Consider the following 24,441-nt stretch of genomic DNA (forward strand, 5'->3'; position numbering starts at 1 on the left):
CCAGATGACAATAATTGAATGTCTGGACCATCCAGATCCCATTATTAAAAGGGAGGTCAGTGAATTTTTAAACATCAAAAATTAAGTTAATTTTTAAGATGGGTGATAGGCTTTCTAAAATGAGTGGTGTAAAAGGCATATTATGTCTCAGTTATTGTGAGAGAGCGGTTATGAACAATATTAATGTGACAACCTGTGTAGTTAAGCAGTGTATTTCATTTAAGACTTGCCAAATAAAGACAGTTGTTCAATTTGGCATCATACTAAAGTGTTTCTGTTTGCCTGTTTCCTTTTTTGGGTCATCAGAACCAATTAAATACATTTTTTGCTTTCTCTTTCAGACTTTAGAGCTTCTCTATAGAATTACAAATGGACAGAATGTAATTGTCATAGTTCAGAAGATGCTTGACTACTTAAAAGAAAGCAAGGAAGAATATGCTATCATCAACTTAGTTGGCAAAATAGCAGAACTAGCTGAGAAATATCCTTTTCTTTTTCTGAACTAGCTGAGAAATATCCTTTTATTTTTCTGAAGCTTTGAAGTCAGAGCTCAGGCAAATGTAGCATTTGTACCTTTCAAAGCATCTTTCTTCATCTTTTGAAGGAGGAAGTGTTACAGCTGTGCTTTCCACTCTTTCAAATGCAAAAAAAAAAAGCAAAAGAAAATGCATACAAAAATGACCACAGTGTTTCTTGTATTTCACTGAGAGAAAGTAATGGCACTTGACTTTGGAGTTTAGCATTAAAACCTTGTATTTTTAAACTAAAACTTTGAAGTCTTACACCACTGCATGGAGAGAGATGCCTCAGTACTACATTGAGTGCTGTTCTGTAACTGTGGAAATGATCTTCCTGTTAGAGAAGTCTTCATTGGTGTATGGATTTTAAGAATAACACATTTTCATAGAAATAAAGACAAGAGTGTTTAACTGTGCCAAAAAGATGAAAGTGATGATTAGGTGTTTGGCATATGGTAGACATTGCTATTAGACTAGCCATTGCTTGATTTTTCTGTATGTATTCTTGTCTGATAATTTGAGTTGTAAGCTCTTTCTAACAGAGAGCTCCCTTACCATCCTATTTGTACACTGCTTGGCTCAGAGAGTAGCGTACAAACAAAAGCTGTGTTGTCATGCAATATGGAAAAATAAGACAATAATATTAATGTTTCTGTACTGTTGAAAATTTCCATTCAGTAAGTGTGCATTTTCAAGATTTATTTGAGCGAAGGCAGAAACTAACTTCCAAAGTTAGCAAAGGCTGATCAAATTTTAGGTATATAAAAAAACCAGTGTTGCTTTCTGTGGAGTACTTCAAAATGTTCATTGTTTTTCACTAAAACAGCAAAACACTGCTGAAAAGAACAGGTAGTCTATCATTGCTCAAGTGATAAAGGGTAAACAAACTCAAAAGATTATGCTGGAAAGCTAGCACGGAACAACTGTGAACTTAAAATACAGTAGGACAGGTTTCTGGAGCTAAATCCTTGTGTGAACACGTAACTGTTCCTACTGTGTGAAGTCTACTTAAACTCTTATTTTTCACTCTAACATTTATTCATGCACAACTTAAGATGTATTGATTGGCAAGCTAGCAAATTGCACATAATGGATGGAGCTGTTAAGTTCACACGCAGGCATACTGCTTTTTTCAACAGGGCAGTAATTTAAGACTTTTCTACCTGACTGCCAGTTTTCATGAAGTTTACAGGAAACACTTTATAAAAGATACAGGAATATTTCCTCTTCAGTTAGATTGAGCTGATATTCGACCATCAGGCCCCCAACTTACTGGGGAGAGCAAGATGGGTAGCTTATTCATGGAAAATTTGTTTCTTTAGAAAATGCACTAAAAAAGAAAGAAAAAGTTACGCCTTAGCACTTCATTCCTTAACATTTGGATACATATGCCCCTGACAATGAGTGGTTCATCCAAACAATGAACGCTGTATTTTCAGTTGGAGGTGATGTTGTGCATCCTGATATCCCAAACAACTTTCTGAGGCTGCTGGCTGAAGGTGAGTAACTCCCCGAATGCTCTGAAGAATTAGACAGGTTCCTTAATCATCTGGCTTTTTTCTTAAAATGCACTTTGAAATATTTGATGGGAGGTGTTATTTGTGTTTCAGGCAAAGTATGTATTGTTTTCTATCTAGGATTTGATGATGGAAAAGAAGATGACCAGCTACGGATGTATGCAGTACAGTCTTATTTAGCATTACTTGAAGAGGAAGATGCATTGTATCCACAGAAATTCCTTCAAGTTATGAGTTGGGTAAGGTAGACACATGGTCAAAATTGAATACACAGGTATGAGGAAACTGTCAAAGGTGGTGATGTTTTTAATAAATATTTTAAACTTTTATTTTTAGTCATGAATATTCTGTTCTTACTTGAGGTCAAAATAATATGCTGAAATTTATTTTTAGTGACTTCTTTTGGTGCCCGAGGACTACTTAGCTTGTCATAGTTTGTGTAAAAGCTGACTTGCTCCCTTTAAAGCAGGTGACTATTGGAATGGCTTAGCAGCCTCATGAATCTGACTGCATGGTTAGAGCCTTTCTGTCTTCATCAGGATTAGGCCAGATGTGGTTGTGAAATGCATTTTTAGCCTTGCAGGTGGCTGGCCAAGTGCTATGCTAGTATTGCCTGGCACCTGGGTAAGCTTCAGCTTCCACCCAAGGAAGAGACTGCAGAATGAGCAAATCATATTTTGTAAGGGCCCAATTGCTATGTTTAGCTTTCTTTTCAAGACAGCTGTTTGATTTTTAAGAAGTTAAAAGTTGGAGTCTGCTGAGGTAAACACAAAGATCATTTCAAGCCTTTGACATTTAAAACACAACATGGTAAAGAAATAATTTAGAACATGTTTAAATAATAGTTTCTTGAATGTGAGGTGGATTTTATTATGGTGTTATGTAGTATTACATTCTAATTTCCAAACTGAAAGCACTGCTCTGTGTGACTAAATGCGTATTTTGTCTCTTTGTGAATAGGTGTTGGGGGAATATTCCAGCCTTGTTGCAAATGTTGATCCAGAAGTTATTTTGACAAAGCTGCACAGCCTGCTAAAGAAGACTTTTGTTACTTCTGAAACTAAAGTGTGGATAATGGCTGCAGTCACCAAGATAGCATCACGTACCTCCTGTTCGAAAACAGTTGACAAACTAATCCGAGAATTCAGCAACTCTCTAGACACCTACATGAGACAATATGCCTTTGAATTGAAGCATCTGTGTGAAGACAAAGCACTGATGAAAACCTTGCTTCCATTTGATGCTAGTTGCAGTGACATGGTGGTAAGACAGCTGCAATGTGTGTTCTTCATGAACCTCTTTGTAGTTCGGGGGTTGAATATTTTGGTAAGAAGTGTTTTCAAAATGAATGATACTTGACAGTTCTGACTGGTGCCAGTCTTTAATCTGCTTAAAGTTAGTTTTCAGAAACATGCTTTTTCAGGCATATGTGATGAATCATAATGTTCTATACTGAAAGATAAAGAACCATGGTGTTTAGATAGTAAACTGGAGTAGCTTTTAAGAAAATTATGATTTCATACACTGATGTTTTTTTGTTGTTGTTGTCTTTTTTTAAAGACAAGTTAGGCCTGCTTTAGTGATATGGTACGGCTTTTTTAATTCAAATGGTTTCCCTCCTATTTAGAAACTACTGATCTTGACACTGAAATGTCCATAATAAATGATGGAAAATAGTATTGATATTGCTGAGATTTTTGAAGGGGGTTTTTTGAATTCAGTGTTTTCATATAATGGTAGGACCGACCATTTTGGGAAAACTTCACTCTGCTTTTTTTTTCCTTTTTTTCTTGTTTAGACAAAAAAAAATCAGGAGCAGAAGAGTCAAGTTACAAATCTCTAGCTCAAAGTCTGTTTCAACATACTTGCTTAACAACTTCTGTTAATACAGCAGCTTTACTGGTAGATATGGGAGATGTGAGACAGAAGATCCTGATTCGCTGATAAGACACGATATTCTTCTGGTAACATCAGGCTCATGTATAGAAAATATTTTCATTGCTTTCTCACTTTTCTTAATTCTGTGTAGGTAGATGCTTCCTTATCTTTTCTGGATGGTTTTGTGGCTGAGGGACTTGGTCGTGGTGCAGCACCATATAAGCCTCATCACCAGAGACAAGAGGAGAAACTTTCTCAGGAAAAAGGTGACTGTTAGTTTACTGCATTTATTAAATAGCTGGTAAATTACCTGATAAGTATTAACAAACAATCTTAAGTGTACAGTTAGTATTATTTCTTGAAGTAATGTTATCTTAATCTTAATACATCTCTTGTCTGTAGACTTAGCGAAGTTCAACTTAGATTTTTAGTTCCACATCTGTCTAGCTGGTATATGTAACTGTTCATTTATCATAGGTTGGTGTTCTGGAGGTGAGATCATTTCTCTGCTGCTCTATGGGGTTTGAAATTTATGGGGATTATTAAAGTGAAAGCAAAGGATTCCTAACTTTACTATACTAAGCACTTAGTCTTGACTGTGGAATTATAGTTTGCAGTAATAACCATTGTGAACTCATTTTATGACACAAATCTTACATTTCTTACCTAGTGCAGGTACAGATAAGACAGCAGTATGTGCTTTTATTTATTTAAAAATATCCCAAAACTTTACCTGTAGTGCATTTTTTAAATTATTTTCGCTTTTTTGCCATGGAAATACTCGTTTACTTTATTATAGCCAGTCACATAAGGATTTCTTTTAGGCACTTCTGAATGATTCACTTTGAGGTAGGAAAGCTTTTCTAAAGCATTCCTCAGCTTTGCTTTACTGTTGAGGAATTAGGAAAATGAGTGTCATACACTGCATCATCTACAACTAGATTATTATTTTTAAAAGATTTTGACCTGGCAGGTTAATGCATACAATAAATAATATTGTCCATTTGCTTGCATGTGTAGCTTGGCAGAATTTAACACTTCTCTGAGATAATTATAAATTGAGAGTATTATATCTACAGCCTCCACTTTAAGCCTGCTAGAAAATTCAAAATTTTGGTGGAGAAATGTTGAACATGGTCAAATATGTTGAAACTGAATATTCTGTACTGTTTTTTCCATGCATGTAAAACCCAATGAGGGATACAATCTACTGTATGTCAGATTGAGCTCATATAGTGCTTCGTACTGAGGTGTTGAGAACTAAATTAGTGGTCTTTACGGCTAAAGAACATCCATTTAGCACTCTGGTGTTTGCAGTGTTCTTACAATTTTGCAGGGAAGCCATTGTAGGAACCAGATTATGAACTTCTATTTTTTCTCAGTAGTCACAGGTACTGATTAGCATCTTCCACTGGTTCATAAATATTCTAGGAGGTAAGATATAGGTGAGGTAGAATATTCAGAAACCTTATAGAAGGGGAGTCCACTGAGTTTATTGAAATTCTTTGTTTATAGATAACTAAATTTATGGTTTTGTGAAGTTTGAATATCTTTATGTGGATGCTGTTTATCACAAAGCCCCTTGGATCTCTGCTCCTTCTAGTTTCTTTATGGGACAGGACACTTCCTTAGCACTGCCTCCTCCTTTATTAGGAGACTTCTCTCACCCCAGATGCCCAACAGCTTTGCTCTGCTGCTTCACTTTGCTGGGAAGAAGGAAGTGTAAGGCTGGGGTGGAGATGAGAGAAAGGGACTGTACCCCTTGATAGTTCCAGGACTGCAAAGGAGAGTCTGCGCTCTGCTTCATACATAACAATGACTGTTTGTTATAGTCCAAAACAATTTTTAGAAGCTATTCAAACTACACTTTGATTCGTAAAGCATAGCTAAGGTGGCTGGTTCTGAATCCTGATTTACAAGTCTTAGTGGAAATGATTTATCACCCAAGGCGTCAAGTATGTTTGCAAAACAGACAGTGATATATGGACATGATGCTGTGGACTCAAAATGTTACTTAGGCTCATGAACAAATGGAAAAGCTCACTTATTTAGATCCAATATGGTACTTCTGTCTACAAATACTAAGCATCAGCAGATGTGTTAGTGATATACTGTAAATGTTTTAGATAAATCCTTTGTGTGTCCAAAAAAACTTATTTGAGAACAGAAACATCCATTTTTAATGAGGATAGGATCCTGAATGGGAAGCCTGAGAAGTGCAGCAGTACAGTATGTCTATTTTCAGAAAATAGATCTCTTTCTTACCTTTTTATGCCTCATTGTAAGATTCTGTCTGTCTTGCAGCTCTGAATTTTGAACCTTATGGATTGTCATTTGCTTCAAGTGTGTCCTCATCTGGTGTCACCGGCAGACAGTCCCCCACTGGTTTATCTTTTGGTTCTGATACATCTGGTAATAGTGCTGAGACAGGGCATAAAGAGTGAGTTAATTTGTGTTGGAAATGTAGTACATTTAAGTTTCTGTTCTAGTCAGTATCATGTGTCTTTGCTTCTTCACTACATGGAACTAAAAAGAATACAGTTGAACTTGGAAACCTCTATCATGTAAGAAGAAATTCAGATGGCATCTTCTTTGAAATAACTAGGAAAAAAGCTAATGCAGTTAGACTGTTTTTCAGCTTTCTTCACAAAGTACGAATTAAGTGATAGTTAATGCAGTAAAACTGGGACAGGATTACTGATTACATGATAAAGTATTTTTTTTTTCCTCTGGCTTCTTTCTTTTTCTTACAGGCTACACTTACTTTTTATGGGCTTACAGTAATGTGCTTTTTAAGGAAACTTTTCTAGATAAAAGTGAGGCTAAGACTTGTAGTGCAAGATACTCCTTAAGTTTTGGAATACTACAAATAAATTCCATATCCATAGTTTCATACAAATAAATAACTTCATTTGTACTCTGGTAAATTGGTATGCACGAAACCTTGGAAGCTTTTTCAGAGTCTTTAACCAGTTTGTGTGGGAAAATTTCAGTGAGGCTTTTAGGTGTAGGACTTGCAGCATTTAGCCTGTGTCTGTTGAATTAACTTCTGCTAGAGTTCAGGGTGTCTGAGAACATGAACACTTTTCGTAAGAAATAAAAATACTATCTATGTTTCTTCTAATTTTCAGTCTTGTACATTAACTTAAATTATTTTTCAAGAAATCAGCAATAGAACTATTTAAATATACTTAGAGGTTCCCAGAATCTTTCTCCTGGGGAGAAAGATAGATACCATGTTGCTTGTATTCACTTTTACAAAATTATACAAATACATTGTAAATGTAATCTGAAACTCTGGATGGAGTTGGCAAAGTCAGTCTACTACTGGCTGCAGGTGTCTAATGCTGACTTAGCATAGGTCTATACTTAGGACTATATAACCTAGTCCAATTTTGCATTTGCGGGGTGTTTTAAAAGGAATGAATGACATTACTAACATAGAACTTCATGCAGATGCAAAAGTGTTCATTTATATTCCACTAGTCACTGTGTATATCAAAGTACCAGAGCCGTGAATGGTGTTTAAAGTAGAGTGTTGGCATGTTTTTATGAACGTGATGTTCATATGGTTGATCCTGCTTTGTTTTGTTTGCCTTTTTAGAACAAATACTCTGAAACTTGAGGGAGTACGCAAGCTATGGGGAAAAGAAGGCTATCTTCCAAAGAAAGAAAACAAAGAAAGAGCCACATACTGTTTCTTGCGGCAGCTTATTACCAGGACAGGTGGGTGATCCTCCTGCATCACGGTCTGATCAAGTTGCCAGCCTCTCTGAGGAAGACAAAGAGAAGCAGCAGTTAGCATCAACTTTGTTTATTGGGCTAGGATCAAACGCTGGTGTCAGTCTGGTAAGTGGTTCTCTTGAGATTTAACATTTAAAGTGTATATATTGCCTTATTTACAATTACAGATATTTATATGCAAATGAAGATCAAATTAGTGTTGTGGTAGAACGAGGCAAAAAACCCCAAGTCATTGAAAAACTATTGAAAATTACTTTCGTAATCTGAAGTTAAGAACCTGAAACGGGTTGGATATTACTTGATGAAGCAACCTCTGGAGCAGATCTGATTCAGAAATTAGAACTTCCCTCTGTTTACATATTGCGCTTCAAGTTTTAGTCTCAGTTTTCCCGAACAACTTGACCCAACTTTGCAGAGCTGTTGGTGTTCATTTGGCAGTAAGGCTAGAGTTTGATGCCTTATGTCAAGACCATTTTTTATTTATGTATGGTAATATACAGAACATTAAAGAATTCACCATTAGCTAATCTTTTTAAGACTGGCATTATCATATTAGCCAGCTCAAATCTTGGCATTTATCACTGATTTAACCAGAGAACGTCTACCTGTGCTTGCTTTTTAATAGGAGCTTTTAGTTTATGTTTTAGAGAACCTAGAGTCATTCTTGCATTATAGGCTAATCCAATACCATGTAAGAAATACAACAAAAGCCTGTTACAGGATCCATTAAAATGTTTGGAATCTGTTTGTATTTGTCATCTGAGTTGATTCCTTGGTCATTATTTGTCCTTGCTCACTCTGTTTCATGTTGTTAACAGTAACACAGCTGGTTGCTAGAAACTTCCCCAACAATTTTTTTTTTTTCTTTTCAGATGGGGAAAGCGGACACAGCTACTCAGAAGTTCAAAAGAAAATCAAAGATAAATGAAACTCAAAATAGTGAGGAGGAGTCAGACTTCCAAAATAGCGGTGCTTCAGATTTTGGTCCCTTACTTGATACAGTACCTATTAACATGGAAGACTGTGAGGGAAATATACGCACAAGGTTAAGGAAAGCCTCCCTGTGTTCTTCAGATATCGTAGAAGATAATTTAGCATTTGAAACACCTCAGTCCCTAAAAAAATCTGGTCTGGATGACAGACTTTCAGATAGTATGTTGTCACAGTCGTCTTTGTTTGCTGATAGTAATATTGAAATTTTTCAGCCTTCTCCAAGTGCTCAGTGTGAAAGTGCCAGTAAACCACCATCGGTCCCTTCCTTACCAGAAGAGCTAGACGAGCTCAATCACTCTGCAGTAGTGGAACTTTGTCAGAGTGATGCCTTAGCTCTGTATTTATGTAAGGTGTGGACAGATGACTCTTTGTTGCTCACTGTTTTTGTTTCAAATAAAACCACTTCAGCACTTAATGCTGTGAACTTAGTGTTTGAAGAAGCAGAACATTTTCAGGTAAGAAACTTTGTTTCCATTATATTGCAAATTCACTTGGAACTTCTTGCTTTTTGCTTGCATTTAAGTGTGCAATATTTGGTTTAATGTAATAGCCATGCCTTTTTCCCAAAGCATTTCTTTAAAACCTGTGGTATGGCTATTATACACATCCTGAAGGGTAATGAAAGAAATCTCAATACTAAACTTAGTGTCATTTGGTATAAAAGTTAGTATCTCACTTTTTTAATTCACCTTGATTTTGTTTCCTGCTGCTTGCCTCCATATAACAAATACATATGATTTTTCAATTCTGAATTCAGCTGCTTTCTGAATGCAAACCTAACTAATTGTACTCATAATGGTATGACTTGAGTTGCCAGAGAAATCACTGTGCAACTTTTTTTGTCTGGGTGTGACTATTGGGCTTGTGCATTCATTTGTATTTATCTGATAGACAGACATGATGCAGTTTCTTCCATCAGTCATGTTTCATTCTTGTTCTCATGCATTCAGTTGATGTTGGAGAGGAGTTGGTCAGTTTATTTTTTGACATCGGCTACATCTGGGATTTAAGTATGGTTGGAAAAAGCATGTGATAGTCTTGATAGAAACTTCACTTAAATAAGTGGAAAGCTATTTAGGAATTGCCTACAGATATGACTATCCACGGATTTTGCTGAAAGAAGCACAGAATTATGAAACCTTGGAGACACTCAGGAAGTGATAACTAGATAAAGAGAATTAAGCAGAATGTTTTCTTAGAATTGACCTAATCAAGGAACTGCTAATTGATTATGAAGTCTCTTTCCTTCCCATTTCTGGCTTGAATCAAACCTGTTATGGCATTGATAGAAAGTGGGCATCTCACGTCTAGTTTTTCCTTGTACTTCACTTAAGCTTCCACACAGACCACTACCACAGATAGAATCTATGTTACTAGTTTGTTTGGAGAGGCCATGGGCTGCTGAGTAATCTTGAAATTTTCCTGGTTATTAGGGATGATTTCTCAACTTCTTGCTTTTAGCATATAGCTTGGGGTATGTTGCAATATCACTTGCTCCTGTATATTAGTTTATTTTGGGACTGAACTACAGAATTCAGGTTCTTGGTCATCAGTTCTTGGTATCTCTGAACAAGCATTCAGCGATGGGGAAGTCAATTGGCAGAAAGAGATAAATTTCTCCAGTGTTTTAATTGTTGTAGAACTTTTGTAGATGTTAATGATTGATGTATCCTCAATGAGAGCTGAGAAATGGTAGCTATGTTCACTTGCCAAATAGTCCAAGAAAAATCAATTGAAATAAAAGGCACTTGCACAATTTTATAGCTGTATCTTAGCCACTTACACAAGTTGACAGCAAGACTTATATTCTGTATTTGTTTTAAAAAATTATACAGATTTTGGAGAGTCCCACCTACCAGTTTCCTGTAATTGAAGCTCAAAGTGTGGAACATTGCCAGAAGTGTGTGTGGATGGACAAAATCTGTACACAGGGAATTCTTTCTGGCTCTGTTAATTACCAGTCAGAGATGGAAACTCGCCTTGAATTTTCAATGACTTTATCATTGTTGGACTTCATCAGGTAAATAAAATAAGCTGCAGTTTTTAAAAACGCATGTATTCAAATAAGTATCGAACAAGGGCAGGATGATTTGGGTACTGATTATGAAAATATAAGGCTTCATCTTCAGCAGCTAATTTTAATCTAATTGAGATGACTGTTAAAGGTGGTAAATGGTTATTTATACACTTACAAAGAAGGGGCAAAGTTCCAGGAAGAAGCACAAATCCAGTGAGAATATTGGCAGTAGCTGCAGGTTAGAATAGCCTTGAACTACAGAATGCGTTTTTGAGGAGGCTAACAGAGCTGAATGAACAGAGGGGCATTCTGTTTTAAAATATGGCATAATATAAACATGTCAAACTGAAATAAGTGATTTGAGTACAGAGACCCATACATTATATGAAAAAGCTGACGACTTTTGCAGGGGAAGAAGAAAGCTCATTCTATTCATTTTTGAACACTGCATTTATTTTAGGAGTAGAAAAAGCAAGTGTTCTTTTTCCAGTAGACTTTTCTGTTTTATAGTGAAATCCACCTTGTTTTCCATAATAAAGTCTACTTCTCATGGAACTTGTTTCGTCTCTTTCAGTGGGCAGAATCCTCAAGGCCATTCACTTTGGTCTTCCATTTACATAGAATAATGTATTTTTTTAAAATTTAGAAATCTAAAGCAAGGAATAGAAACTTTTTAAAAATGTTAAGCTGGGAAGAGGAGAGGTTTGTTTAAACTAACCTGTACTTGCTTATTGCTTGCTCTATTGTCGCTTCCAGATATGATTTTTTGGGAGACCAAATATATTCTGAATAATGTATCTTATTTTGCTAACATATGTGGTGAACTTATTTTTAGGCCAATGGAAATGACTACAGAAGACTTCGGGAAGCTGTGGTTGTCCCTTTCCAATGATGTGAAACAGAATATAAAAATGTCATGTTCTCAAGATTCCCTTTCAGCAGCTCTGAATACACTGCAGCAGAAGCTGAAACTCCATATAGTTGATATTATAGGTGAGTGAAAGTATACTGTAAGGTTGCTTAGAACCTGTAATTTTTCCCAGGAAAATAAGTGCATGGAAGCAGGTATCTTACAGTTTAAGGCAGGGAACATATAGGAGCATAGTAAGCACAGGAGCATTGTTTTACGGACTTACTTGCCTTACTCAGGGGTCTATGTGAAGATTGATGTAAAGTACAAGTGTACAGCAAACAGTAAATTTTACAAGGGAGCAAACGGTTGTACTGTGAAGATTTTTGGACGGGACAAAAAAATGGGAATGAAGCTATGAAACAAATATGAAGCTGGGATTACATGCAGGAGGCATCATTTTTGGTGACATGTTAGAGGAGTAGGGATAAGAGGAGAAGAGAACAACAGATACAGAGTTTGAAAGATACATTTTTTTTTTGTGACCTATACTATAGCTATTGTTACTTGTTAATTGTTACTTCATTTTTTCTGTGGCCTCTGTTGTTTTAAGGTAATGAGGGAATACTGGCATGCCAGCTACTTCCATCTGTGCCCTGTCTGCTGCACTGTCGTACTCACTCAGGGATGCTGGCTTTGTGGCTCAGATCGCCTTGTTCTGCTCTTCCAGATGGTTTGCTTTATCAGTGTCAAAAGGTGATGGAGGAATCCTAATAACAATAGTGCCTGCTTTAATCTATTTGGTGTGTGAAAAGCAAATCAAAGATTTATACAGTTGCACAGATAATTACCAAAGCTAAATTAAGATACTGCTTCTCAAAAGTATTAAAAGTTTTCTTCCAGCTGGCGCATGTGGGGGAAGAATGATGACCTAAATTACGCCTGCAAAAATATGCTCAGGACTGTACAGTCACTAACAAGTAATCCATTAAAGTATTGTTACCTGTTTCAGTGAAATGTATATTTCTTAATTTTGTTGTAAATGACTGAAAGTATTTATTTTTATTATGCAGCTTTTATAGATGCCAACAATTATTCCTCATAGCAACTACTTAAATATGATTTTAAAGAAAACATATCTCCAGTATGAGGTCAGACCTGATCAGTTATCAGGATCATCTAATTTTATTTTGATAATTTTTCTAAAGCTATTTTTAAGCACTGCTGGCAACAAGACCCGTATTGGTGGTTGTATAAAGTAACTTATGTAGCAACAAATGCATGTTTTGAAAATAGTTAAAAGATTTTAGTGAGCAACACACTTCCCATGATCTTTAATACTTACCATTTAAGTGGTAATGTCTAAATAGGTTTTTGGTAGGAGGCAGGCATGTGAAATTGTATGGAAGCACCTCATGGGAGATGATCTAAGGCCCTTCAGGTTAGTTCCTGTCTGCAGTTCTTCCTGCCTTGTGTTTCAGTCACGTTCCCTTTCCTTAGGGGTCTGTGACAGTCACTGAATATTTGTGCATGTCTAAAGATAAGTTTCATGTGGATCAAGTCTGAGGTGACTGAGCTGGGGGTGGTTGGCTGTGGACATGTTGACTAGTTGGTTGTTGGCTAGTGGACGTGTTCATTGCTCTCCAGTCAATCCTATAAATTTAATCAGGCCAATATTTCTGTCCATGAAAATTTACATGGAGGAAATTTTCATTTATTTTTACTTCTAATTATTTATATCCTCAGTATGACTCTTTAAACCTTTGACTTGCACAGATGTGGCTGTATTGTGTGTGCATGGCTAGGAACTGCAGTAAGGCATAAGAGATCTAAATCGGAGCAGCATATGTGAATAAATGTGTCTGTCTAGATTGTCTCCTTTCTGAAATAACCTCACAGTCTTGAAAATCCAGCAATCTTAATTTATTTAGATGCTAAATGAAAACTTTAATACTGTTTAACGTTATTTATAGCTGGTCGTGTTTTTTACTTAAGAACATCAAAGATTGTACACACGTTTCAGACATGGTATAAATGGGTTCTACAGTGGAATTCTCTCCTTTTTGTGTTTAATATTAAAAAGTAAATTCTTTGTTACATTTCAGCGTTACTGGTTCTCACCTGATAAGCACTGGTTGTAAAGGAAAATAAAATATTCTGTTACTTGGCTAATGTTAAGGTAAATGTTCATGAAATCATCATAAGGATGTTAATGTGCTGATAGTTTCTTTTTTGTTTGTTTGGTTTTTTAAGTCAAGCCACTTCTATTATCACAGGTACAATCATTTAAGCAAAGCTCCTTTTTTATTGCTCTTTCAGTACCCTCTTACTGAGGAATGTAAAGTGCACTGAACCTGTAAATATACTTAACGTTCTGCATACTCTAATGTTTACTTGTGCTTCAAGACAATTTATATAAATGAAAACTGATTTATAGTGGAGTAATTTCCAGCAAACTATTTCCCTGCTGGTAAATCAGACTTGTTATGCAATTGGACTTTTGTAATTATATGAACTATAATAGAAGTATCTGTGTCTGGCCTATGCATTTAAACCACTTCAGCAATGAGATGTTCATGTCCTAGTGTTTAAAAAGAACAGCAAAAGACAATAATGCCTTCTATTGTTCATGTGATGTTCTTCATAATCTTTCTCACTGTATGAATAGTGTATGTTAAGCTGTCAATATGCAGATTCGAAGAGCTTTATGGTAACATCACATAAAGGGGATTGCAGGGAATTGTACCTGTGTCAGTCTTTATTTTTAGATTGCCCAGCAAATGTTTTTCTTAATCTATCACCATCTTTGCATTTCTTGTAGTTTAATAAAATTCAGTTTCATTTAAAAAAAAAAAAAGCTTGATACTTGTTAAATATTCTTTGCTACCACATGTAGCAGTGTTTCTGCATGTTAAGAACTAGGTTCTATTTGTTTCTCTTTGCATCTGAACAGTGATGAATAACATAACATTGTAGAAGTCTTGAATCCATTGGTGATTTAAATGTCCCATGTCTCAGTTGGAGGTATAAAAAGAGTGGAAGAGTACACTTTGGATGTTTTGAACAGCACTCTGTGTGCCAGCTCACATTATCTGATATTCTTTTTGGAATACTAACAGATTGTGGGATTTGGTTTTGGGCATCACAGGAGACTTTGGGGTCTTTTGTTATTCATAGCTGACAGCAATATTTTTTTTTTTAAGTCCAATGCTAACGTAACACACCATTTGGTATAGTATTGAGAAGGAGTTGGGAGTCTGGGAAGTTTGACATAACTGCTGAATTGAAGGTGGCTGCAGCGCTAAGTTGTGAGGCTGTTTTATATGGCGTGGCTGTCGGTGTGTACCAGGAGTGCATGCTGCACTGCAGTTCTGGCTGATGTAGGGAGCTTAGGCCCTTGAGAACCTCAGCAATTCAGCAAGATCCCTCTGATCTTGATCCATCATCCAGTTGTCTCTAAAATGAAATATAGCTGCATAAGCCATTAGACAAAGGAATATTCTCTCATCTAGTTCTGTATTGAAAATCCTTTAGCGTATATCTTAATCTCTGGTGTTCCCATTTACTTTTCTTTGTGACTTATTAGATCTTGAAGGGTTAACCTGTTTTCAGGGAAAGGGAAATAAGGTGTGTAGAAGTAGGCTAGAAGGAAGAGAACACATAATCCAGTTAGCACGAAGAAGTTTACTTTCAGGAGGCAACCAGAGGCCAGTCAGAGTATATGCTGACCTTTCGGAACTGGCAGGTTATCAGCATTTTGGACCAAAACCCTAGGTACCAGGAGATGCCAGTGTGCCACATTGCACTGCTGTGTGCCATGGGCAACTTGGAGTTCTGGACATTTTGGAGTCAGCAGATAAGTGATTGTATTGGATCCATATTTCAACCGTTTTGTCAGGTTCTCCCCCTTTACCCCAAGTATTTTCAGGTATTTTTAATGAAACAAATATTTCGGTAGGAAAATTGGTCAAGTGCAACACGGCAGTATGATGCAGTATGTTTTCCTAAACGTAGATCAAATCTCCGATTGAATAAGACTCTGCATTGTCTTTTTCTGGCATGGAGGTATGTATCATAGCATGTAAAAATATAAGTACACCTGCTTAAGTCATCCAGTTAAGGCTTGCTTTTGCATTTCTGTTGCTGTGATAAGAGTTGATTGTGCTTTACCTCTTCGTTCTCTTCAGGGTCAGCTATTTAGATGCCTTTCTGTGAGAATGTTTCTCTAACACAAGTAAGATTACATGTTCAGTGGGATGTACTGTTCTGTGGTACATGTACAATTTCACTAGGTTGCCAGAAGCGGTCACTCCCTTGAGAGTTTCTTGAACATTAACATTTTTCTCTTTAACTTTATGTAATAAAGTTGGCAGTGACGAAATAAAGAATATTGTGTCCTGCCATGATATGATTAATAAAGTTAACCTGACAGTAGTGTGGCTTGAAACACCACTTATGAAGATTGCTTTAAACTCTTATTTTAAGGTAGTTGGCAGTTTTCTCTTTGTGCCAATCTTTAATTGCTTCCAGTATAATTGCTATGTGAGTTGTTTGCAAATCTTGAGCTCTTTCAGCCAAAACAGTTTGCCTTTTCCAGGAATAAGGATAGGAGAATATATGCCTGCTGTTAAAACCTTCTGGTAGGTTCTAGCATCTCCATGTTTAGGGCAGGGATTTGAAATCTGTCAGGGATGTGTCTTCTGTCTAACTTAAATCACATTTAGCTAAACTGAGCTGAACACATCATGGAAGACTTGCAGGAAGGTGCTTGGTAGAGAGCTAGATCTTGGCATGTTACATCTGCTCTGGCCATGACACAGGCTGGCTGTGTGTCTTCCAGGCACCGCTCAGGCTGAGCCTGGGGAGAGGCTGGTACCTGAAGGCAAGAAGCTTGTGCCACTTCCTCCACGTGGCTTGTGAGGGAGTTTGAGCCTGGGGACTGAACTGCACTGCTAAACACATTCAGCCAGCATCATTTGTTAGATCAAGTGCTTGAGAATTTCATGGAAAACCAGAAATTTCCTTTGCTGCCAATGCATGTTTGTCTTGCGTGTGTGTGATGCAACAGAAGTGTGGATCTCCAGTTTTCTTTTAAACCCTTAAACTGCCCATCTATCTACCACGAAATCTGGGCATCAGAGAGCATTAGGGTTGCGGAAGTTGAAGGTTACAAAACTCAGATTACACAAGTTCCCTCTTACTATTGCTTAACTTGAGTTTACTTTAGATGGCAGAATAAATAAATCAAAAGGAAACAAAAAGGGCAGTAATCACACATTTTTAATTCACAAATATGATAATACATCATATACTTAAGGTGACCTGAACATTGCCCATATTTTAGCAACGTTATTACATACCAAGCTACAAGTACAAAAGTAAACAATGAATATACAGGATATGCAAGTATGAGAAATACTTGAAAACATTCTCTTTCCTTAAGGCTACTCAGATTTATAAATAAAACAGATGTTCAGCTGGTTTGTCTAAAATACCAGAATCTGAATATTGATACTTGCAACACACAAAAAGGTCACAGGTACAGAATATCCCTTTCCTTTGGACATCTTGAATGTTGAATAACCTCCTTTAAAAAAAAATTTAAATTTGTTTGCCACAAGTGAAACAAACACGCAAAATCTGACATGAGTGCACTGGGACAGGAGTGTTGGATACAATAAATACTATTCAGAAGCATCAACTGACAAGTACGTGCTTGGAAAAAATGCAGCTAATTGTGCATGTAAATATGGCTCTGCAAATGGCTGAACTTGCAACCGCAAATGTTGGTATTTCATTACTGTGCTGTGTTGCAAAGGAACTGTCCACCTTCGTTGCTACTAAATATACTTTTTATGGTTAAAGGAAATAGGTGAGGAAAATTACATCATTACAAACTGCTCTGGTAATGTGCTGCCATTTTTACTGTGCTCCAAAATGAGTTCTGCGTTGTGCTAGATGGATTTTTATCTGTTCCCTAGTGAATACGTGAACTGGGTATGTGTATTCTCAACTGTATAAAGGAGTGATACTCAGAAATGTTGTTGCAAGAGATACAATATAGCTATTCTGGGGTGAGGAAAGACAAAAGAAGAATAATAAAATTTTGAACAGTTTTCTCTACCACCATGGTATTTAAGAATTTCAATGAGAAACATAAATTTTTCTTATCCTAAAGTAATGGGTGATCAACACTGGAAGTTTTCCTTCGGGAGGAGTGGCTTTCAAATATATTTTTCTTGTCTTTGTCAATTTTCAAGTACGTGCATCTTTGTATTCTAACATATGTGATATGGAAGGTGTTGCCTCCAGATAATGGGTTTGTCTGCTATCTGCGTCAGCTAAAAGGAGATGGTACCTGACACTGAAGTGTCAGTGCATAGAGGTGAGTCTGGAGGATAAGATGTAGAGGGCAAGGAGAGGAGAGATTTCCGAACATACTTCCTTTACCCAGCTGCAAAATTCTGCAAGTGGGAAGCTGGTGTATCTGCTCTGCTTCCGTTCTCCCTTAACCCTAACAAAACTGTACAGAAACCAATATTTCTTTGCAAAATGTTTTCAGTTTGAAGACACTATATATTTTGTTTAAAAAAGAAAAAAAAAAAGTCACTGAAAACATTCTGAACAAGTGAGTCATTCATGAAACTCACCAGAGTCACCAGGACTGTTCTCTGAAGACTACTGTGGATATGCTACACTTCGATGGCACTGCAGGCGTAGCGGATGGCCTTCCTTTTTTTATCATACCTCTGTTTTACTGTAGGCACAAATTAACATCATGGACATGTTAAACGGAGAGTTTTATCTAGGCTGAATATTTTGAGGGTAGGGGATATAAACGTCGTGTTGTAGCTCCATTGGTGTATTAGTCGTGTGCTTCTTCACAAGTGCAATTTCAAAATCTTCAGAAAGAATATTTTTTTTCTGGCAGGCAAAACAGTGGGAGCACAAAGAGCAGCACAACCTTCAGCCCAAACTCATCTGATGTTACCAAATATGCAAACCCTGAGAGTGGGGAAACCGATGTACTACTTTATCTAGTTTTCTCGTTACCTTTGAGCTTGAACCACTGAGTTGCTTTTCAAAATTAAAATGAAACCTCCTCTCTGTTATTAGCAGGTATAAAACAAAACTCTTTAACGAAAATATTGCTTCATAGAGCAGCTCTTTAAATTTTCTCCTACTTCTACTCAGTTTGTATTGTTATTCCCCATTCGACTTAAATACCATGTAAAATCAGAGATGCCTTCTCATATTGATGCCTGATCCTTTTGAAAGCAGAGAGCTTAAACCCGTTGCAGCCCTACTTTCTGTCTAAGCTTTTTCAGTTAGCGTGGGAATAATAAAAAGGGCAGCCTGGGGGTAAATTCCATGCGTTGCTCGTTTGCCTTCACCTGTCTGTTTTTACATAGCCATGTGTTTGAGTTTATTTTCTTTTCACAGGTTCAGCCTTGAACACAAAGCTAGTAAGATCATGGTGTATAGCAATCCGTTTCTGAACAATGTGTATCAGCAGCCTTGTTCACACTGCTCCTTGGAAAAGACTGAATTATCTGACAAAACGTTAAAATCGATAGCTTTCTGATTTAAGTTTTCCACTTCATCACGAGCCTGGTGAGCGCTTCCTGGCCCCTGCTGGAGACTGTAGTAAGGGACCGGTAGGAAGGAAGCTCGCTTGCTCACCATGGCACATGAAGGGCGGCCAGTTCTAGAGAGAAGTTTTTGGTTGGTTTCTTGGTTTTGAGCGTAGTTTCAAAGGACCTTCTCATCAAGTAGTTTGTTGATGCCATCGCAGATCTTTTTGAGGTATGGCCGACAATCCCCATCAAGACTGTACAGGGCAGTTAGAAATTCCACATCCGCGAAGTGATTGAAGACATGGTTGATGCGCCCGTGGGATCTCGGTGTCAGGTGTCGATCTACTAGTTCATGCACAAGGTCTTTACATTCATTCAGAAGTTCTGCAAGAACATTTCTGTCAAAAGTGTATTCTACCTCGTAGAAACTGACAATTGTCATGGCAGTTTGGTTCAGCTTCTTCCGGAACTTGTCTACGATTTCCAGCTCTTCCTGGTTGAACTGATTATTTCGATAGAGGATCCCGATTTTTATTGCCACTTTAATCAGGTCTTTCATAATTTTGTGGGCTTCCTTTTTGTTTCTTGTGTGTTCCTTTGTTACTTTGTACAGCTCATCGAAGATTTCACTGCTTGTGTCATCGATTAGCATGTTAGCCATGGTTTTGGTTGCCATTTTACTCAGGATCTTTTTCTGGGCTTGCAGTGCGAGACTCTTGGAACTGAAACAATCGGGACCTGTTTTGGGATAGCGGAAAAGAGGGAAAATGTTAATTTTATTTGGTGAATAATTTCACAGGGAAAATGTTAATTTTATTTGGTGAATAATTTTCACAATCAGTTAATAAAAGTAGTACCTATGTGCTTAACTGAGACATTACATGTATCATTGATCATAACATATACTCATGATTGGAGTAACGGGAACACTTCCAACACTATTTCCAGGTATCCTTGGGGTCTCGGACACCCATGTTTCAGGTTTTGCTGTTACTGAGGTTTTTTGCTTACAAATTAAGAACAGAATATTCTGGCAGGGGATATCTATGCTGGTTCTTTGCTAGTCTTTTAATTCTGAAGTTCAATATTAAAGCTTTCATGGCAGAAAGATCTGTTGAAATGTGGTCGAAATAATACATAAGCTATCAGAGACGAGCAAAATGAGATGCTGACAAATAAATACATGAACCTGAAAGAATTATACTTTTGGTCACTGGGAGGCACTGTCGTTCCACGGTTAGACTAATCTCGGATAAGGGCTAATAAAGCAGATTCATAAGTGTGGATTTATTTTGCTTTAGTTTCTAGTAACGATGCCTTTTCCATTTGTTACCAATTTGCAAAATTATAGAATATGTTTTTTGTAAAGCATGGGTGCTTCAGTGCCTGCGGTTCCTGCTAGATGAAAATACCTGAGCTATTTGCTCTACATTTATCGAATAAATACCTTGGGTTTTTTATCTGTGCAAGTTTCGCTCAGCATAGCACCTGAGCATGTGGCTGCTCCTGCTGGACTTTATCCAATGAGCTTCTATAATTATTGGTGGAGATGAATTTGACCTTCCTCTCTTTTTCATATTAATGTTGGTTTTTAACTGACCCTATGTGGACAAAGTAAAGGAAATGGAAAGATTTCATATGAAATAATCGTCCAGTTTAATACTAGGGTAGTGAAGTCTCTGTTGGATCAAAGGGCATTTTATTGTTGTAGCAAAACGGTGATGAGTGTGTGTACGCTCAGGCTTACAGCCCGTGCGGTGAGTCCCGAGCGCCGGCAGAGCGGCCTCTCTGGTACAAGACGCCTTCCCCGCCTGCCCCTCACATCTCCTTGCGGCGCTTGCTCCCGCGAAGGAGATGCCCGTCTTTCCCTGCCAGCTGGGCACCTCGCTCTGCTCACTGGGAGACCAGAGCCTGCTGGGGCACCTCGCTCTGCTCACTGGGAGACCAGAGCCTGCTGGGGCACCTCGCTCTGCTCACTGGGAGACCAGACCCTGCCGGCTGGGCACCTCGCTCTGCTCACTGGGAGACCAGAGCCTTGGCTGGTGCAAGGGGGTGGAGGTAACCGTGTCCTTCACCAGCTGCTGGGGAATCAAGCCACTAGGAGATTAAAAATAATAAAAACAAAAGCTTCCAGTGCTGATTTGATTTTGGAGCCTGAGTGGGTCTTAGGCTGGTTGGGTGAGCTCCGGAGGCCCTTTCCAGCCTTCCGTGAACGCTCAGCCGAGACGCCCACGCTGCCGCCCCGCTGCGCAGCCGCCGTCTGTCGGTGTTGGTGGAGCAGTCTGATCCGCGGCCTCGCTCACCCGCCGCGGGCTCACCGCAGCCGCACCTTCCTCCCTCTGCTCCCTGCATCCTCGCCTGAGGCAAAAGGGGTGCTGGGTGCCAGTGCTCGCTTGGAATAAATAACACTCTGAATTTAAACAGTCTTCTGTTTAAATCCTATTTTTCAAGTTAGCTAGAACATCAAAGTTGTCATCTTTCTTTGTGTGCTACAGCTGTACTACTGAGCAATATGAAAGACTAACATTTAATTTCAACTGAACCACCACCTGGAAAAAATAATTCAATGTGCTTAAAAGAATTGCCTGTCATTTGGAGAGAAAATTGTGGGGCTGAGTTGCTGACGGGAGGAAATAGAAAAACTGTGATTTAATCTAGAAATGATAAAACCAGGATGAAAGCATTCTTTCACTTAGCAGTACGTGGGTATATAAATAGTATCCGTGATGAATAATTATGTGCATTTGACACGGTAAAATGGAAGATTAATGTTAGTGTCTGTTTCTGTAGTAAGTGTTTGCTATTAATCAAGCGGACGCAGTTGTTCAGTATCTGTTTTGATCAATAACTGAAAATAATTGCAGTAGATTTTTAGAATACTAATTTCACTAACGTTCATGACACTTCAGCCTCAGTGTCATTTTCACCAGAGGAGAGCCCCGCTGGCTCCCGCTCTGCTCAGCTCCGCTGCAGGGAGAGCTTTGCGGAGCCGATGCAATTCTGTAGCGCAACGGGAACCAGGAGCTGCTCCAAACAGCTCTGTCCGAATCTGACCTTACGGAGCTTCAGTGTCTGAACTCTCCACACATGACTTCTTTTGGGTAAAATGTCTTTTATAACCATAAAAATACCAAACATTGAATTTGAGTCAGGTGCTTTCTAACGTGAAAAACTGTAAATCCTTATAAGCTCCTAAGCTTTATTTACTTGTTAACAGGATTTTAAGACACATGGAGGGATTTAACTTAATTATTCCATGACACTCTAGAATTATACTGTACACATAGCTCTGTCCATTGTTTTGCAGACCTTTGCCTGCGTTACAGGAAGAACGCAAACCAAAGCCTGCGGTCGCGGCGAGCGAAGTGCCCATCGCACACCCCGCGTCTTTGTTACGCCAGCACGTCTGTGGGAGAGCCAGGGCCAGCACAACCACCAGCACGTTCTCAAACACACATGCGTGCGGCTGCCCTCCCATCTGTGTGATTTCTGAGAGACAAAATTCAATGCTAAATTAGCACGTAAAAGCTTCTAACAAAGTTATCAGAAGTGAGGTTTGTCTGGCACAAAAAAAAGTGGTTCTGGGGTATGTTCCTGTATTCAAAGTCCTGGCTTTCACCCACAAAACTGAACAGAGTGCGATCTTCAAAGATGGGTTTCTTCCCATTGGCACCTCAAATGATGGTAACACAGCTCCGAGCGAAAGGTGCAAGCTCTGAAACGGGCAGCGCAGCCAGAGAGCGTCAGCCTGAGTTTAACTGAATGTTAAGGCTGGAGCATTTTTCCATGGCAAGTCCCAAGGTCTGCTGTTTAACAACATGAGACTGAGCTCCTTCTCATCTTTCTAAAACCAAAATAAAAGAAATCTGTTATTACATCGGAGCTGCTAAACTTTTCTCTAGAAGCTGTATTCCCCTTTCCTCTATGATTTCCTTTACAGGCCCTAATGCTGTATCCTCCCCCTCCTCTCGTGTCTCTTGCTCTCCTCTGCTCCAAGCAGGACCACAGTTTTGTGCCTCCTGTCCCTGCTGCGGCCCCCTTCACCACGTTGTGCTCCTGTCTCTCCAGCCTGTCTCACCGAGGCATCTCTAGCACCTAAGCCGTGCCAGCCACACGTGCTCAGAGCCCTCAGAAACCAGGCAGATCCAAATACTCTGTGCACATTCCTTTCCCTGCCTCCTTCCATGATTTGTGCTGCTCTGAATATGGTAAAATCCGTAATAGCTGGGAATTAGTTTCACCGCTGTGACTGCCATGTGGTCTCTCCCAGTCAACGGCACCAAGCAGACAAGGTCCCGGTGGGGAAGGGCAGGGCTCAGTGGGGACAGAGGACGAGCTTGCGCATCTGTAGCGTACTGTGGTGCTCTTTGTTAAATACAGGAGATGCAGCCTGCTGCCACAGTCCCTCCACATCAGGAAAGTGCTGAGAAGCTCTGGGAGGAGGACAACTGGTGCATCCCAGCTGCACTAGCAAGGCGCCGGGATGGGCGCCGGGATGGGCGCTCTGCAGAGCCTCAGCCCGTGGCCTCCACCTGCCCGAGCGCCTGCCGCTGGGGCCGGACAACGTGCGTGCGATGGGGACGAGGCAGACAACAGTCGTCAGCCCATTTGTGCAGCCTGGACAATGGCGTGGGGGCTGTTTGCGAAGGGCTGTGCTCGGCTTGCTTAAATTCAGGGCGTGCCCAGCTTTACAGCAGCATATCCTGGAAGGTGCGAGAGAGACTGGATGGATTGTTTGGATTCCTGCCTCCGAAATCACGTAGTGCTCAGACACCAAGGTGTCGCCTTGCCTTTCAAAGATCACAAGTGGCTAGCCACATGATTAAATTCAGGCTTTCATGGGGACTGCAGGTTTACTGTGGCAGTCTTTTCTTACTGCAGCACATCGCTCATTACACAAAACACATCATCTTCGCCTCCTACATACAGCAATTCTATTTTCTGCTTTCTTTCATACAGCAAAACAAATCAGCAACAACATTATAGATGCTATTAGCTTTCAGGAACATTACACCAAAGCTAAAAAAGAAAAAGCAACCTCTGAGCATAGTGCTTTGCTGGGTAATGATTAGCTTCTGTAATAGAAAGTCTGACATCTTAGTCTTTACTAAAGCAAGGACCAGTTCTGCCTTCAGATCTGCTTTCTCCCTCTCTCTCTCTGTCATCTAGAGAGTTGTGTATGATCAAAGCGATTCAAAAAGCCCCATGCAACAGGATTAATCCCATAGCAATCTTCCATCCTTGAAAAAGTGGAACTCTTCGGACCTGTATTTCCACAGCTGTGATACCCGAGGCGGGAACGGCGCCCGCCCGGCTGCAGGCGGGACGAAGGGAGAGGCTCCCCGCG

General features: G+C 39.0%; 2 protein-coding genes across 2 annotated transcripts in view; one reads left to right on the forward strand and one right to left on the reverse strand.

Annotated features, from left to right (window-relative positions):
* The window catches only part of AP4E1 (adaptor-related protein complex 4, epsilon 1 subunit), a 22,185-nt gene extending 9,641 nt beyond the window's left edge, over positions 1-12,544 (forward strand). Inside the window, 13 exon segments of the mRNA XM_009581597.1 lie at positions 1-55; positions 342-481; positions 1,905-2,017; positions 2,156-2,274; positions 2,996-3,298; positions 4,065-4,179; positions 6,218-6,353; positions 7,518-7,592; positions 7,594-7,762; positions 8,530-9,105; positions 10,486-10,670; positions 11,503-11,660; positions 12,131-12,544. The exon segment at positions 1-55 is cut by the window's left edge and continues 18 nt beyond it. Coding sequence (XP_009579892.1) covers positions 1-55; positions 342-481; positions 1,905-2,017; positions 2,156-2,274; positions 2,996-3,298; positions 4,065-4,179; positions 6,218-6,353; positions 7,518-7,592; positions 7,594-7,762; positions 8,530-9,105; positions 10,486-10,670; positions 11,503-11,660; positions 12,131-12,291 — 2,305 coding nt within the window. The 3' untranslated portion in view covers positions 12,292-12,544.
* Positions 12,545-19,237: 6,693 nt separating this feature from the next.
* Positions 19,238-19,829, reverse strand: TNFAIP8L3 (tumor necrosis factor, alpha-induced protein 8-like 3). The gene has a single exon (XM_009581598.1). It carries the CDS (start codon positions 19,768-19,770, stop codon positions 19,270-19,272), a length of 501 nt encoding a protein of 166 aa, XP_009579893.1. The 5' UTR covers positions 19,771-19,829; the 3' UTR covers positions 19,238-19,269.
* Positions 19,830-24,441: the final 4,612 nt, after the last annotated feature.

Source organism: Fulmarus glacialis, unplaced genomic scaffold (assembly GCF_000690835.1).
Source record: "Fulmarus glacialis isolate BGI_N327 unplaced genomic scaffold, ASM69083v1 scaffold19557, whole genome shotgun sequence".
NCBI lineage: Eukaryota > Metazoa > Chordata > Aves > Procellariiformes > Procellariidae > Fulmarus > Fulmarus glacialis.

Bases quoted from the DNA above. Each gene is read 5' to 3' on its own strand.
- TNFAIP8L3 (XM_009581598.1), bottom strand. From the start codon at position 19,770: ATGGCAACCAAAACCATGGCTAACATGCTAATCGATGACACAAGCAGT.